The sequence below is a fragment of the Drosophila subobscura genome, chromosome U (assembly GCF_008121235.1).
Source record: "Drosophila subobscura isolate 14011-0131.10 chromosome U, UCBerk_Dsub_1.0, whole genome shotgun sequence".
NCBI classification, from domain to species: Eukaryota; Metazoa; Arthropoda; class Insecta; order Diptera; family Drosophilidae; genus Drosophila; species Drosophila subobscura.
Genome location: NC_048534.1, coordinates 25656266 through 25671505, shown reverse-complemented (window position 1 = coordinate 25671505; position 15240 = coordinate 25656266). Strand labels below are relative to the sequence as shown.

The 15240-nt window shown below is 41.7% G+C and overlaps 1 protein-coding gene across 6 annotated transcripts in view; it reads left to right on the top strand.

Moving 5' to 3' along the window:
* The window catches only part of LOC117900901 (CUGBP Elav-like family member 1), a 56928-nt gene that overhangs the window by 30978 nt on the left and 10710 nt on the right, over positions 1–15240 (top strand). For all 6 annotated transcript variants that reach the window (XM_034811453.1, XM_034811452.1, XM_034811455.1 and 3 more), the window contains one exon: positions 13053–13231. In XM_034811453.1, the coding sequence (XP_034667344.1) occupies positions 13053–13231 (179 nt within the window). The remainder of the gene's footprint in view (positions 1–13052; positions 13232–15240) is intronic.

Sequence of the window (15240 nt, the reverse complement as noted above, 5' to 3'; positions counted from 1 at the left end):
GAGCTGTCAGTGGGTTGGGGAAATGGTTTGATATAGAGTTTGTTTGGCTTAGCCCTTTTATACATGTGTAGATTTGTAGATGTTATACTTGTTAGTTTTTCTTTGGCTTTAAAACTAATTTAGTTTGATATTTGTTTAGTTGTTTATTTGGAAAGTATGTTTTTGATTTACAGATTAATTTCCTGCTCTCTGCATGCACATGTGTATGTCTAAATCGAATTCTAAAGCTAAAATATTTTGGGAATTATGGAATTCCTTATATTTCGATGCATTACATGCACTTCAAATGCACAATCAAATAACCATCCACGTTAGAATAGTTTAAATAAAATAAAATGAACATACAATTATTCCACTTTTTATGGAAAAATAGTCGCTTTAGAATTTTGGTTTATTTGATGTAATTTTTCTCTATGTAATTCATCTTCATTCATTTATTTTCTAACTAGTTCTTTCCTTTCCTATTTCTTATTTTTATTATTTATTCAAAGCTCAACAAAAGCCTCCAAGTAGCAGCTGTTTTGGTAGCGCTTCCACCTACATGTTTCCTAGCCTTCGTTCATTAGCTTCTTGCATAACTGCCATAGCAATCAGGCTGCCACGACTCGCAGCAGATCAATTAGCACAACTTAGCCAAAGCTAATCAACCAACCAGCCAACCAACCATCACACTGTTGTTACTCGAGTAGTCAACCCAAAGCGATTTCTGGTGCTAATATTTTTAGTATTTTAAGGTTAGCGAAGACCAAAAGTCGCTTCGGAGTCTGACATGATTTTAGATTGGTCAATCTTCTTGGGTCTGGCCACACTCCTTCCCTCTTTCTGGTTCTTTTTCTTCGTCCAAGAAGATGATGGCCACACTCTCTCCCTTCCCCTCTTTCTTGCTTGGTTTCTGTCACTTGGCTCGTTGATGTGACAGTCTCTTGGGTTTGCCTTTGGGTCGGGGGCTGCCCCCACAGCTCTTTCGGTGGCATGCAAAAAGCTACGTGACATGTGGATAGTTGGTGTTGTGGCTGCCGCTGCTTTCTGCTGTTGTTACCATAGCAAAACGTGTTACATTTGTGTTAACGCATTTGCACACGTTGACTGAATGGCAGAGAAAGAGATGTACATCCCGTATATACATTTATAATGCCACAAAATTCTAAAATCCACAAGCTAAATTCACACATGCACACACAGATGTTACACTTCACTTTTGACTGACAGCCATTTTGACTTGTGTGAGCTGGGCCCGCCGCCCACCCTCTATTTGGAGGTGTGTGTACAGTACCTCGTCACTTGATCTTCCCTAGAAAATTATTATTATATTGTGTGTTGTTATTTGTTCGTCGCGCGTTTGGCTGCATCGAATTGCTTTTAAAATATGCACTTTATTTATTTATAGTTTTTTTTTGTTCTCGTTTTTCCGTTTCTTTTGAGCATCTTCTTTCGTGTTAGTTTTTGTTTTGCTTTTAGCTGCTTATTTATGCCTGCTTCTTCGGGTTCTAAACGCTTCTCTGGCTGGAGTCAAAGTCGGACTCAAAGTCAACAATTCGCTTTTCACATTTCGCATATATCGCATAAATATGCAAGTCATGCGCCAACTTAGACGGGCAGACAATTGCTCCTACCCCTCCCTCCCTTCTGCGTTTTCCTAAACTGTGAGGTTATGTCGGGTTTCCTCATGGCTTACAAATCGCGAGAGAGCGGAGAAAAAGAGAGAGCGAGAACGAGAATGTGGGCAAAGCGGTATGCGAGGGGAAGTACTGGAAGTGAAGGGACCGCAATGTCTGAGGGGATAGTTCCAGTAATGAGAATATTTTGTGTTATTCTGTATGCAAGGCGCATATGGTATTTGAGGCTATGATGAGAGCAGAGGGAAGAACACGTTCGGTGGTGCATAATGAAAGTGGTATGCGAGTTTCATGGAACCTAAACTGTATGCAAATAAATGCATTAGATAAAGGGTGGACGGATTTATCATTGAAACGGATGAAAGTGGATTCTAAATGGCATTTCAATAAGGTATACGAAATCATTCAAACAGTATGCGAAAATATTTTTGAAGATTTGTTAAATTAATTTTAAATTAATAACGGATCTCAACAGCCTCAAATGCCATATTTTTTTGATTAGATATGTAAAGATTTAGTTTTTCAAAAGCTACCCATAGTACACATAGGCAGATATGTACATAAGTATAAGTGAGGATTTATTGAACACATTTATTTTTGCACATATGTATATAAATGTGACTACAAGTTAGAGTAAAGTGAAGCTTAACGCTGACTTTGATGGCTAACTTTAATTAACTATATTCTCGTCATTGTTTTAAATTTGATTAGCAAAAATCTATCAAAGGCGCGAGGTATTCAGTTTGCTGCCTCTCCCATACATGGTTCACAGAAGTTTTAAATTCTGTAAATAAAACAAAAAACTTTCCTCTCGCTCTCGTATTTCCAATCGCATTTAGGAAATTACGTGAATGTTGCTAGAAAACGCTATTCATTTCCCACGGTCTCACACACACAGTGGAACAACTCAATTTGTTTTGCAGATAATTTGTCCAAACTCTAAGCCAATTGACAATTTGCCAAAGCCACGCCCAGGCAAATGACGCCCAGCTGTAACCCCTAGAACACCATCTAACCCATCTAAGCCCCTTCGAATCACAAACAAATCAAACATCAAACAGCAAGAGATAGACAGAGAGACGGAGAGGGGCAGTTGACCAGAGCAAAAGCTGAACAACGAACGAGAGGAGAGGGTTCAACGAACACCACAGAATGAACAACATCCCAGCCACATTTTGCATAGACAATGCACGAGAGGAAAAACAAAAACAACAACAAAACTGAATGCGTTACAGTTCAATAGCAGCACGGAATTGAGAGGTGGAGAGAGGCGTACTGGGGGTGCGGGCCACCGGGTCGCTGCTTGATCGACTGGAGGAGGGGCCGCCTGTCCATAAGAACGAAATGAATTTCTGTCGCTACAAAAACACACAAAACAATGCGGAATACGTAATCAATTGATACGGGATGTGTGACACACACACACATGCATATGTATAAGTATTGAGTAGCTGTATATATTTACATGTCAAGCAAAAAGAAAAAATGATACAGAAAAAAGCAAAATCAAACCTTGGAGCTGGGAAAATTCAACTTAAATAAGCAGCGAAAATGCGCATTTATTGCCTATTTATGTGAGCAATCGGGTGGATGGAGTAGCTTTTTAGACACATATAGATATGTATTAATCTATAAACTTATGTATACATATGTAGGTACATTCTAAGTAACTCCCCTACCTCCTCTTGTTGCACGTTTAGAGCTCTGCCTTCAGCGGTGTTGCTGCCTCGAAATCCTTGTGCGTTGTGCCTGCAGCTTAACCATTTTGCAGATGAATTCCGCTTCAGGAATTTTAAGCTAATTAGCAGAGAGAGCCAGAGCATAGAATTTCCAAAGCATGCTGTGCTTTGTCTGAGCTTCAGTTTTGCCAAGGAACTGGAAGGGGAATAATTTCTAAGAAAGGCTTAAATTGAGTGAATAAGTAGACGAAATTGTGCTTTTTTCGTAGAGGGAATACTTGACAGTTAGATGGGAAGATAACTCACAGAACTTACTTTAAACAATGCACAGTTTTTCCTCCACTTTTGCTATTATTTATTACAATTGTATGAAAAAAAAAGAGAAAGAAGAAACTCCCAGCTAATCATCTTTACTTGGCAGGTGGCATCAAGTCTTTACAGATTTTAAGGCACTCTCCTATGAAGCATTCCCAAAGCTTTATTTATCCCAACATTCAATCATACATCACCACCTTTTATGGCTAATGACTTTATTACACAGAATCAACGTTGCAAAAAGGTTTTATCCTCAAATCTAAAGGCAAAAAACTTTGCATTTAATAAGCATCCACACACGACACTCTCCAGTTGCCTTTCCACCAAAAAGTAATCACCAATTGCCAGCAGTTTTGCTCCCTCAAGATCCCCCTCATTATTATGCAAAGCGCATATTGAGGCAAGTCGCAAAAAAACGAAAAAAAGAGCAGCTCAAAGAGATATTTTACGAGTGTCTGGTGGCAGATTTGAGCTGCCAGATGGTGGAGGAGAGAGGGCGATGCTGACTTACAGACTGTGGCAATAAAAATTACTTTTGACGTGACATCTAGGCAGCACCGAAAAAAAGCCGCAAATATGCAGAAACACCTTGAAAATTGAGACAGAGAGAGCGAGAGAGAGAGAGAGAGAGAGCGAGTATCAACGAGATTAAATGTGCAGCAAGGCATGAGATATAAAATGACATAGGATACAACGCCAGCAATTTATATTACGAGTGTGTCAGTATTTGTTTCTGTGTGTCTGTGTCTCTCCCCCACAACTAAAAAACAATAAGCTTTATTGTCTACAGGGGGGAGCGTGCGTCAGAGAACCAGTTTGCACATCCAACAGAATCAACCTCAGCCAGAAACCGATCCAGACCTCTGGCAAATAATGAGCTACGCAAAAATGTAATTCAAATATGTGTGCGCATTAATCACCTGAGTGATGGATGAATCTGCAGCTGCTCTTAAGCTGTTCAATATGCACCTAACTGTGCACCTTCATATTCCTTTCTAATACATTAAATTCCCTTCAGCAGCTTTTCTTGTTACATTTTTCAGACATTTTGATGCCCGATTAACTTGTCAATTAGTGGTCAAAATAGAAATTAAATTGAAGGCGTATATTTTTTGTTGATTGATATTTGCTCAAGTGGTTTTTCATTAAGTAATTTTCAGTTCTCCACTTGAGCGAAAGAAAACAAAACTTCTTTGTAGTTCCCTGGCTCCAAGTGGCTGCAGCTTGCCAAGAACCGAAAGAATATAAAAGCAAAAATTACATACAAAATTGAGATAAATATTAAGTGAAAGAAGGGAAGCGGGGATGCATAAGGGGGTTGCTCTATGACTTTTTCTATATCTAATTGCACTTGCACGTCTTTTTGTTCTCCCTTCAACTCTGGCGCCCCCCTTTATACACATGTATTGGGCCTCTCCGCTCAAGGCACATCTCATCTTCAGGGCAAGTTGCCAGTGAAGCACTTGAGCACATCAGCAGAGTGGTTCGGGTTGGGGCTGGGGTAGGGGCGCACATTAGAATAGGAATAGCTGCTGGCAGCGGTAATTGAATGAGGAGCAGCACAAAGGCAGCCCAGAAACGGTCATTGGATGGACAAAAAAAAAGAAGGAAAACAGCAGAAAGAAAATAAGCAAGAGGGAAAGCCGAACCAGTAATACGCTTATGAAATATGAGACTGTGGCTCTATGATTTTCGGGAACTATTTTGTGTAATGAAGATGTGTATTACAATGTGGATAAAATATAGAAAATGTTAAAGAAATGTTGTAGATTTTTTGTAGATTTATCTAGGAAACAGCAAAGTATTCCTTGCTTCAGCCTGCTTGAAGTTTCTCTTTGTTAACAATTTAGACAACCCTTGTAAACTCCACTCTTAGCTAAAAAAAATCTCCTCTTTGACGTGAACAGAAAATGGCATACAAAACTCACAAAATATCCCGCACATAACGCAGCACACAAATGAACCCTTCAAGCGTATAGCCAAAATGAGCAACAGCCGGTGGGTAGGGGGGTAGAAAGATCTCTTTAGATCCCACCCAAACCCACCATCCTTGATGGCAGCTGGCAGTGTGCCTGGTGCAGCGTCCTCGCTGCTCTCTTTAGGTTTCAATCTCCCTCTCTTCATCTTCCCCTCTCTCTACAGCTTTCCGTCTCTCCGCAGCTTCTCCCTTTTATGCTGCTGCTGCTGCAGCGGAAATTGTGGCGCTCGCGGGCCGGAAGTGTTGCCAACGTAATCGAAACGTGCCCGGGCTCCTGGCTCCTGTCGACAGAGTCGATGACGCCGTCCGGTCAGTGGCTGTTATTAGGGCGAGGGGCTAGGGATAGGGGCTGTATTGCCATAGTTTCTGACTGTTTCGAAAAGGGACCCAGAGGCAAGGGTAGCACTGGCTGGGAGAGTCACTGACTAGGGCTGAGTTGGCTAAGTTTAATGATTTCATACATTTGTCGCAGCGGTTGGCAACACGAATGTCATTAGCTTTTATGATTGTTAATTGTATTTGCGGGGACACGGGGGTGCAGGAGGACGGTGTGTGTGGGGTAGAATTAACTGAGTGGAGGATGAACGGAAAGGCGGATGAGCAAAGTGGAAGTGGAGTGTACGAAAATTATACTCTGATTGGATGTGGGAAGGTTTTTTTTTTGTACATGAATGTAGGGGTTTTAGTTCCTGTAAGAGAGGTAATTCTTTGAAAGGCAATCTAAAAGAAAGACAGAACTTTGGATATATTAAACTCATAAGAAAGTTACTGAAAATTCTAGTTATTTATGCCGCCTTGAAATGTTTTGATGATAAATATGAAACCCTTCTGGACATGGAAATCAATTTATACATAAATACGCGCTCAATACATCTATTTTACATCGTTTTATTGCCCTAGTCATCCAATCATCCGTTTGCATTTTTTTCCCGTTTTTCTTTTGTTTGAAACTGTCTTCCAGGATCCCTTTGCTGACTAATCTATCCAATATCCATCTTATATGTCAACAATTAATTTCTCAATCTATCAACCATTATTCCTCCTTCCTTACTCGATCCAGCTCAACCCACTTTCATCGCATTCAAAAGTGGCGCACAAAGCCCCACCTCCAACCCCGCCTTGTGCTCTGTTCTAAATTAATTACATGCACATAATTATTTCTTACAAAACGTCAACGGGTGGCAAAACGTGGCAAAGCGTACACCACACCAAAAACAACAAAAAAACACGAGAGAAAAAAATAGGGAAAAGACTTTTAGTTGAAAATTCCATTTTAATTTCCGTTTCCGCATCAACATTTTCCGCTTGTCAATTATTGCGAAATTATGCAAATATGTTGTGCAGACAGAGGGAAGAGTGGAAGCCGGAGAGGGATGAGGGAGCGCCAGGAGAGAGTCGAAATGTTGAAATTTGTACGCATTAAACGCGTTTCCCACAGAAGGGCTTCTCCCTCTCTAGCACTTTCTGTGTCTCCTCTCTCGCCCTTACTCTGTCTCCTCCCTCGCCTGTCTCTCTCTCGCTGACTCTCGCTCCCTCTGTTGTCTCTTTCTTTTTTACTCTCGAGACTCAACACCGCCAGGGAGCTTAATTGAATTAAAACATAAAAATTTCTGCACCGCAATAAGTTTTGTCTGTTGGCCCCTTCAGGGTTTTGGGCCCATAAACCTGTCGGCCATCAGGGGAATGAAACAATTCGGTTTGTGCGCTTAAGGGAACGCTATCTACCCCACATATGGCGTATGTGTAATGGCTATTTTAGTGCATTTTGATAGGCAGCAACAAGGAGTAATGAGCATCATAATTTTTTACATTTTACAACATTTTTTTTGTGCACAATTGGCGGGGACTTTAAATTAATTATGAGAGCACGTGCCGTAAGTATGCAATGGAAATTTGCTGTGCAATAAATATTTATGCAGCTGAGCAGCAAAGGAACGAGCTACTTAACAACACAATCATATACAAATATGTGAAAAGTTTTAGGAAAGTCCGCAACGGCAGGGCGGGCAACACTTGAAAGTTTGGAGCCTGCCGCTTGGCTTATTCATTTATCAGTACAGTAAACACACTTATGTATGTATGTGTGGATATAACCAAGGCAGAATTTGGGCATCTCCTTGTCCCTGTTTTAATGATCAAAATTTAATTGAAATCTGAGCCAAGTAGCCAGCTTAGTTTGTGATTGGCAGCCTTCATAATTAATTGAAGATTCAATTGCTGCTTGCAGATAGAACACAGGTTGATGGACACACAACACATTAATTCTTGGCGCTCTGCCAACACAATATATTAATTCTTAGAGTTTTGCGAGCACAGAAAACAGGAGTTCTTACAGCTGTGCTTACACAACGGCAATTTCGAATCCAGAACGAGTTGAATAGCCACAGGAAATCGAAGTCAAACAAAAGCAACACAGAAATGGAAACCCAAATCTCAATGTAAATATAAATAATGATTTCTCAAATAATGTCTGCCTGTCTGTGTGGCATTTATTAGGGTTCTTGGTGAAATTATAGCCATTAGCTAACACTTGTTCACATCTGTTTTTACATATGTATTGCTTTACAGCTACTCTGCTTTCTGCACTGTCTGCTCTCTGCTCTACTCTCTGCTCTCTACTCTGCTCTTCCCTGTGAAAGCTATGCCCCAGGCAATGCTTTGAATAATGTTCTCTCACTCGCTTTTCCAACACTCACAGTTACACTCGAAGTACGAGTTTCTCTGTGTGCCAGTGTGTTTCTGGCTGGCATGTTAAACATTTATGCTCCTTCTGTTTAGCAGACACCCATCCATCCCTTTTCTGCACCTCATTTTAATGTGCCTCGCATTAGTCGCAAATTTCTGTTACATCCGATATATGCAAATCTCAGCTGACAATCCTCAGGCGAGCGCAAAATCTGCTTCGACAAAGTTTTATTCGTTTGCCCCTCAGCCCAGCCCCATGAATGCCATTGTTCTGCTTAATGCGTTTGACTTTTGTTTGCGGTTTTCGCTCTATAGAAAATACATATGTATTTGTATGCGGGTTGAGACCATTCTCTAGTGGTGTGTGACCTGAAGAATTCTTTGAGTATTTTTAGAGTAAAAGGCAGGCGTAAATGCATAGCTGGAGGTGGCTTATAGTCAGAGTCTTGCAGGAGTTATCTCTCATTTATTTGCTGCAATATTTTTGCTCTAAACTTTCTTTTTATTTATTTAAATATCTTTTTTATATTTATTTATCTATTACATTTTTTCTACATTTGTTTTATACATATATTTTTTATATTTATTTCATATTGATTTGACATCTATTTGCATTCCATTATCTCTGAATCCAAAGAGCATCCAAATTTCTTCATCTCTTAAAATCTTTCTAGCCATTCCGCAAAGCATACTTAAGTGCGTACCATTTGCAACCAACCACATGCATGTGTGCATATTCTGTTTATATATTGTGGTTGCTGTCAATGCAGCCACGCAAGTACATAAAGTATGCCCAAATACTTTGTATATTTTCTGCTCTCCGCTTAATTTGTTTAAGCTGACAAACACAAACTGAAAACGTAGCAGAAAATAATTAAGAGATCGCAGAGCGAGAGAAAATTTATTTGTAATGCAAATTGAATGCAATCTTATGCTTGGCTGACTCCACAGAAAACTCCAATAAGTTAAAAGATCTTATATGTGGGGGAGGTAGCCTAAAGATATTATGCACATGGACAAACTTTGGCCCCCGGGTGTGGGGTGGGAACTTGACACAAAAGTTGATGTCTCAAGTGTGAAGTGAAATATATGAGAGCGAGGACTTATCTAGGCAGGGAGCTGTGGGGGTGTGGACCCCTTATATAAGTGCAGTTTCCGCTTTTGACTGTGGCATATAAATCTTAAGACAGTTAACGACATCATATGGCAGAGTTGGTCCGCTTTCAGTTGGCGCCCCAAGGATGAACTTACAATGCATATGCCACAAAACGGAAGTTCTCCCTCCCCAAAAAAGAGAGCGCAGAACTTTGGCGCATAATTGTAAGGCGGAAGGCACGACGCAGGATGCAGGACGAAGGACCCAACCAAAATGTTCGCTTCGCCCAGCCAGTTGAGGAAACCAATTTGTGGTAATTGTCGTGAAATTGCAATTTCTGCAACTGTAATGGCCCAGAGGACTGACACTGAGAGAGAGAGGCAGAGATGGCCCCAAAAACGAAATATATAAGTGCGGTAGAGAGAGAGAGAGAAAAAGAAAGAGATTATAGCGAGACAGAGGCAGCCACCGACTTCATCTCAAATGAAGTTCTCCAGCAGTTGGGCTGACGCCGAAAAAAGGTGAAAATTATAAACTGCCTAAAGCCGTATTAATGCGGAGATTGCTGCTAGTCAGTCAGTCAGTAAACCAGGGGAATGAGCCATGGAAATGAGCCATAAACCGTTAACGAACGAAGGGACAAGGGGAGGGGCTTTTCCTTTTTTTTCGATCTTCAACCAATTTGGGGTAACCACAGACAGCACAGAACAGCGCATACTTTGGCATTTCCTTTTTTTCTGGACTTTCTGGCAACCGCTTTTATCATCAGTGGAGAAATCACGTGCGCATAAAACTTTCCAATCAGCGATGCCAAATACAAAAGAGGTCCTTAACAAGCTGTTCAAGTGGGGCAGAGAAAAAGTAAGAGAGAGAAAGAGAGAGAGACAAAGAGTCACAGAGGGACAGAGACAGAAAGAGAGCTCTCGAACTCAGGTGTCGGCAATAAGTTTTCAGCTCCTTTTGTCATTCTTTTGCTATCTTCTTGGTTGGGGCAGAAAAGTTGCAACTTAAAATGGAAAATCCATACAATAAATATATAAAATGTTACTTGCCCGTGTCACACCTGAACTAACCTCAAATAAATTTCGCACATGTGCCGGACAGACGCACAGAGAGAGGGAGGGAGAGGCTGCCGCCTGGTCTGTAGTTCAAACAAAGGCCAGTCCGCTGCCTCCTTGTGGAGGAATGCCTCGAAACTCGGGTAAAAACTCTGGTCCTCATGCACGAAAAGGCTGTGGGGTGGAGGACTCCCTTCTAACAGGTTGAGTGCGTTCTGAGTGCTTGGGCTCTGGCTTGGGCTTGGGGCTTGGTGTGTCTCCACGGATCACCTACCTACCAGTGCCAACTGCAGCCGAATGCAACAATTTCCAATCACTTCCCTTGCAGCGACACAATTTTCTGTATTTATACTTTACGACACATTGGCCCCACTCGTCCCCCTGACAATGCATTGGGAGGGTTTGCGATAAAGATGGAAAGTTGGACTGGGGGATAGGCGAATGTGGGAATGCCCTTGAAAAATACAGAAACTCAAGGAACAGCTGGAGAGGATGAAATTTAAGAGATTTAATTGGTTTTTGGAAAAAGAATAAGGACAGAAAGTTCATAAAAATGGATTGACATTTTTATGAATTTAAATAAAAAAGTATTATAAATTATTATTATTATAAAAAATAAGTTATATTATTTTGGGCTCAATCTTTATATTTGGATAGTTTTAAACACTAAATTGAATAAATAAAATTTCAGATTGCCTCCATTCGTTTGTTAAAGTAGCCCAAAGTTTCACACATTTCTCAGACCTTCCACAACACCCTTTCTGAGCCTGCTTTATGCCTGTCTTCCAGTGTCTCAGCCACCACACAAACATCTTCACTTAACGCACAGAACCTCTCTCCATCTCAGCTTCTGGAGTTAGGGTATCAAAAGTGGTTTGAACGCACGCTTAGTTTGTTTTTGAGAGAATTCCAAAGTCCATCGCCCCCCTGCCTCATGCGTATGTGTGTTGGCAAAAACTTTAAGGGGGAGCAGCAGTGAGTGTTCGAAAGTGTTGCAGAAATGAAAGTTTTTCCTTCTTATTTGCTGCAGTTCCCCCGTTCTCGTTGCATTGATTCGATTTGTTGCGATTGCGTTTTTAGTCTTTTGCATGTGCGCGCCACCACCCCGAACCAGAAAAAGTTTTGCCCAACTCCCACACACACTACGCTCTTCTCTCTCCACCATCCACTCTACACTCTTCTCCTTCCGTACTGGTTCCACAGATAAAGCATAACAATTGCCATGCACAAAAACTTTTGCCTCTACAAATGTAACTCGTTTGGTTGCAGTCTACTCCCCTCTCCCCACCCACACCTCCCTCGTCGATATGCCAAAGATAAAGACAATTTATTGTTGCAGCTTAAAGTTCCTTTTGCCCCTTCCGAGTCCCAGCTGCTTGCTTACAAAGTTGTCCCCTAAATAAGTTCAAAACCCCCGAAAATATCACTCATACGTCGTGTGTTCAACAATTTGGGTTAAATACCTTGCTGGTCGATCGTTAAACATGCAACGCATGCAAAAGTCAAACACGCACTTTGGGGGGAAGCAGCTCATTATCGTGTTTAAGAGCCACAGCCAGCTAAGAGTTCATAAAAAATCTATGTACTGAACATATTTTACCTGTTGTGTGGGTGTCGAGGGCGCACATTGAAGAAAGGGAGAAACCAATTGTAGATGCTAGAGAGGAGGGAGTTTGCAGAGAGATTTCTGGAGAGTTTCTAGAGAGTTATTGAAAGAGATTTCTAGAGAGTTGTATAGCGCTGAGTCGTAGAAGGGTTTTGTGCAATAAAATGAAAAGTCGAAGGCACTGTATTCAGTGCTCGGTAAAATATTAATATTATTAGGTTTATTATACCATTATCGTTGAGTGTGAGGCGAAATTTGTTAAATTAATAACCTAAATTCTATTACTTCCCTATTGTTTTTAAATATACAAAAATCACAGAAAATGCTGGTCATAATTTATTTTTTCCATCGAACTACAGAGACGAATTAGAGCCTTAATTGCGTTGAGCAGCTCCATTAAATAAATTACTATTATATACCCAATCACATTTATTTGTTTTCTGAAAGGCAACTTTCAGCTTGAAAACAGCCAAATACTCCGCTCTGTGTTGCCTTTTGCTTTCCCATAAGCTTTAAAGCTGTTAAGCTACAAATACACGCACACAAACGTACTCCTTGCACCCACATGCATTCACCTGTGCGTGGGTGTTCGTTGGTGTGTGAGCGCTTTTAATGCCATTTTTATGGCCACCATTTCGAGCTCGCGTCAGTCATTCAGTCAGTCACTGAGTCAGTTAGTCAATCAGCCAGTCCCCGTTCCAGCTTCAGCTGAGGAAACATTTTTACAGCCGCGATGTACGCTCTGAAGGCTCGCTAAAGTACCGCACATCGCAAGCCATAATAATAGTCAATGCGGTCGGTGCCTTCTGCATCGGCAACTCATTAAGTTTTGGCTTTAAAAACAACTCGTTGTTTGGCGACCTCTTGACCCGCAGCCTCACGTAATTTTTCGCCATTGTTATTTACGTTAATTTTTTCTCAACTTCAACTGGCAGCATTTATTTTATTTGTAACATTTTTGTATGCATTCATTCAGCTTACATTTTTATTTAAAAAAACATTTCTGATGTATTTTACAGAGCGTAAACTTTTCGTGGGAATGTTGAACAAAAAGTACACGGAGGCCGATGTGAGGCAGCTATTCACGGGCCATGGCACCATTGAGGAGTGCACCGTGCTGCGGGATCAGGCCGGACAGAGCAAGGGCTGTGCCTTCGTTACATTCGCAACTAAACAGAATGCCATTGGGGCGATCAAGGTGAGTGGAAAGGGTACGATATAGAGGATAAAGAGAGAGCTTTAAGGGCGAGAGTTTATGACAAATCTGAAAGGGGGAAAGAAACTTTGATGTGTAATGTGGCAAGGAGGCATTTTTGACATACCCTGGTGTGGTTTTTGAGAGAATTGGAAGTAAATTGTAATCGATTTCGAATTGATATTTGTAACTATTTACGACTTTAAAGCTATACTTGGGCATAGCAAAAATTGTCAAGCAAATTACCTTTAAGGGAAATCAAAGGCGCTTAACAATCTCATCATTCCTGCTGCTGCTCCTGCAATTGCTGCTGCTCCAGTCTGCCCCTGCTGCCCCTGTTGCTGCTGTGTGGGAAAAACTGTCGCAATGATTAATTGCTGTGGCGGCAAGAGTCGCGCATATAAAACACGACTCTACAACACACGCTAAAGCAGCCATAGAGGCACACACACACAGCTGCACAGCTTCATTCCACAATGGCAGGCAGGCCAGCAACAAAAACCGCATGCAATGGCAAACAGGAAGGAGAAATGCAAGCAAGACGCCGCCTCTGGCAGCGGAAGAAGTCAACGGGAATGCTGGATAGACCACCCACACTCACACACACCCCTACACACACATTTACGAGTGTACACTAATGCAAGTTTTGCGCCGGAAACAGGCCAAATTACAAACTTCCGACAGCCAAACACACACAAACTCATGTAAGCAGAGCGAAAGAGAAAGGGAGACACATTGTAAGCGGCAGGGAGAGAGAGAGAGAGCGGGAAGTGGGAGCTAGAGTTCTGGGCAGTCCAAGCATGTTGTCTGCGCCTCTGTTTCTGTGTATATTGCACATAATTTGTCGCCTTTTGCAAGATGAATGTTGTGTTGTGGGTGCTGGGTGGGACACAGCCATTATAAAGCCATACAGGCACACATTTACATGCACAGGGAGACATAGAGAGACACAGAGAGATAGAAGCTATTACAGAGAGAAGTGAGTACATACTGTACTTGATTGTATGCTTGGTTTTACTGTACTTTAAGTGTTTTTTTCTACTGGAGTTGCGATAGCATCGTGGTCCGGGTTCTGCAGAGAGTGGATTTGGGACTCTTTCTAGAATTCTCTTTGAGAGCTCTTTGTGACTATTTTTGGACTCATTCTGGGACTGCTTTTGGGACTTTTTTTGGGACCCTTTTGGGACTCCTTCTGTTACTCTTTCCGGGAGTCTTTCTGGAACTCTTCTTCCTGTAAAAATCCAAGAACCTCCCTCAAATTATTCTATGCTATGTTCCTACACACGAGTTACCACTGTACAGGCACATGTGTCTATGTGTGTGTCTCAGCGATTTTAATGCATTTGAAGTCAAATTACGGCATGCCAGTCACGCACGAGCCAGCAATGAGCTTGGGCTTGGGTTGGCGCCACGACCTGAAGATGGCCCCAAGCAAAGCTGATACTTAGCGGGAGATGGGAGCTGCAGGATGAGCTGAGAGCTGGTAGCTGCAGTTGGTAACTGGAAGCTGAATAGCTGCTGCTTGGCCCTGGCCAAAATGATTTGGCTTCGTCTTGTCCAGTCAAGCGGCGTGGGTTTGCAAAGTCATTGCAGTCTATTGACGCCTGAAAGTATGCAGGGCCATCAAATGCAATCCAAAGACGATGAAATTGCCAAGACCCAGGCACCACCGCTTAACCCACCCACTAGCTACCTCCCAAGCCCTGCTACACCACCCCAAGATGCTCTGCAGCTCAAGCTGATAGCCGTTGGCAAAAATGCATTTAATATTAATGTGCCATGTTTATAGCCCCAGCAATTTATTCTGCACTGCTCCGCCATTAACTCTGTTTTTCTATACATAAAACAGGAATAGAGATAGAAGAGGGAAGAAGGGGTTGAGGGGTTGAGAAAGCAAGTGATGGTAGCATTTTTCAACGCATGCAGATTTCCCTCTTCCTTTTTTTCGCTTTCGTCTCTCGCTAATTTGTCAAGTGGTTGGATTTCCACTAGAGCGCTGTTTCGGTATGCGG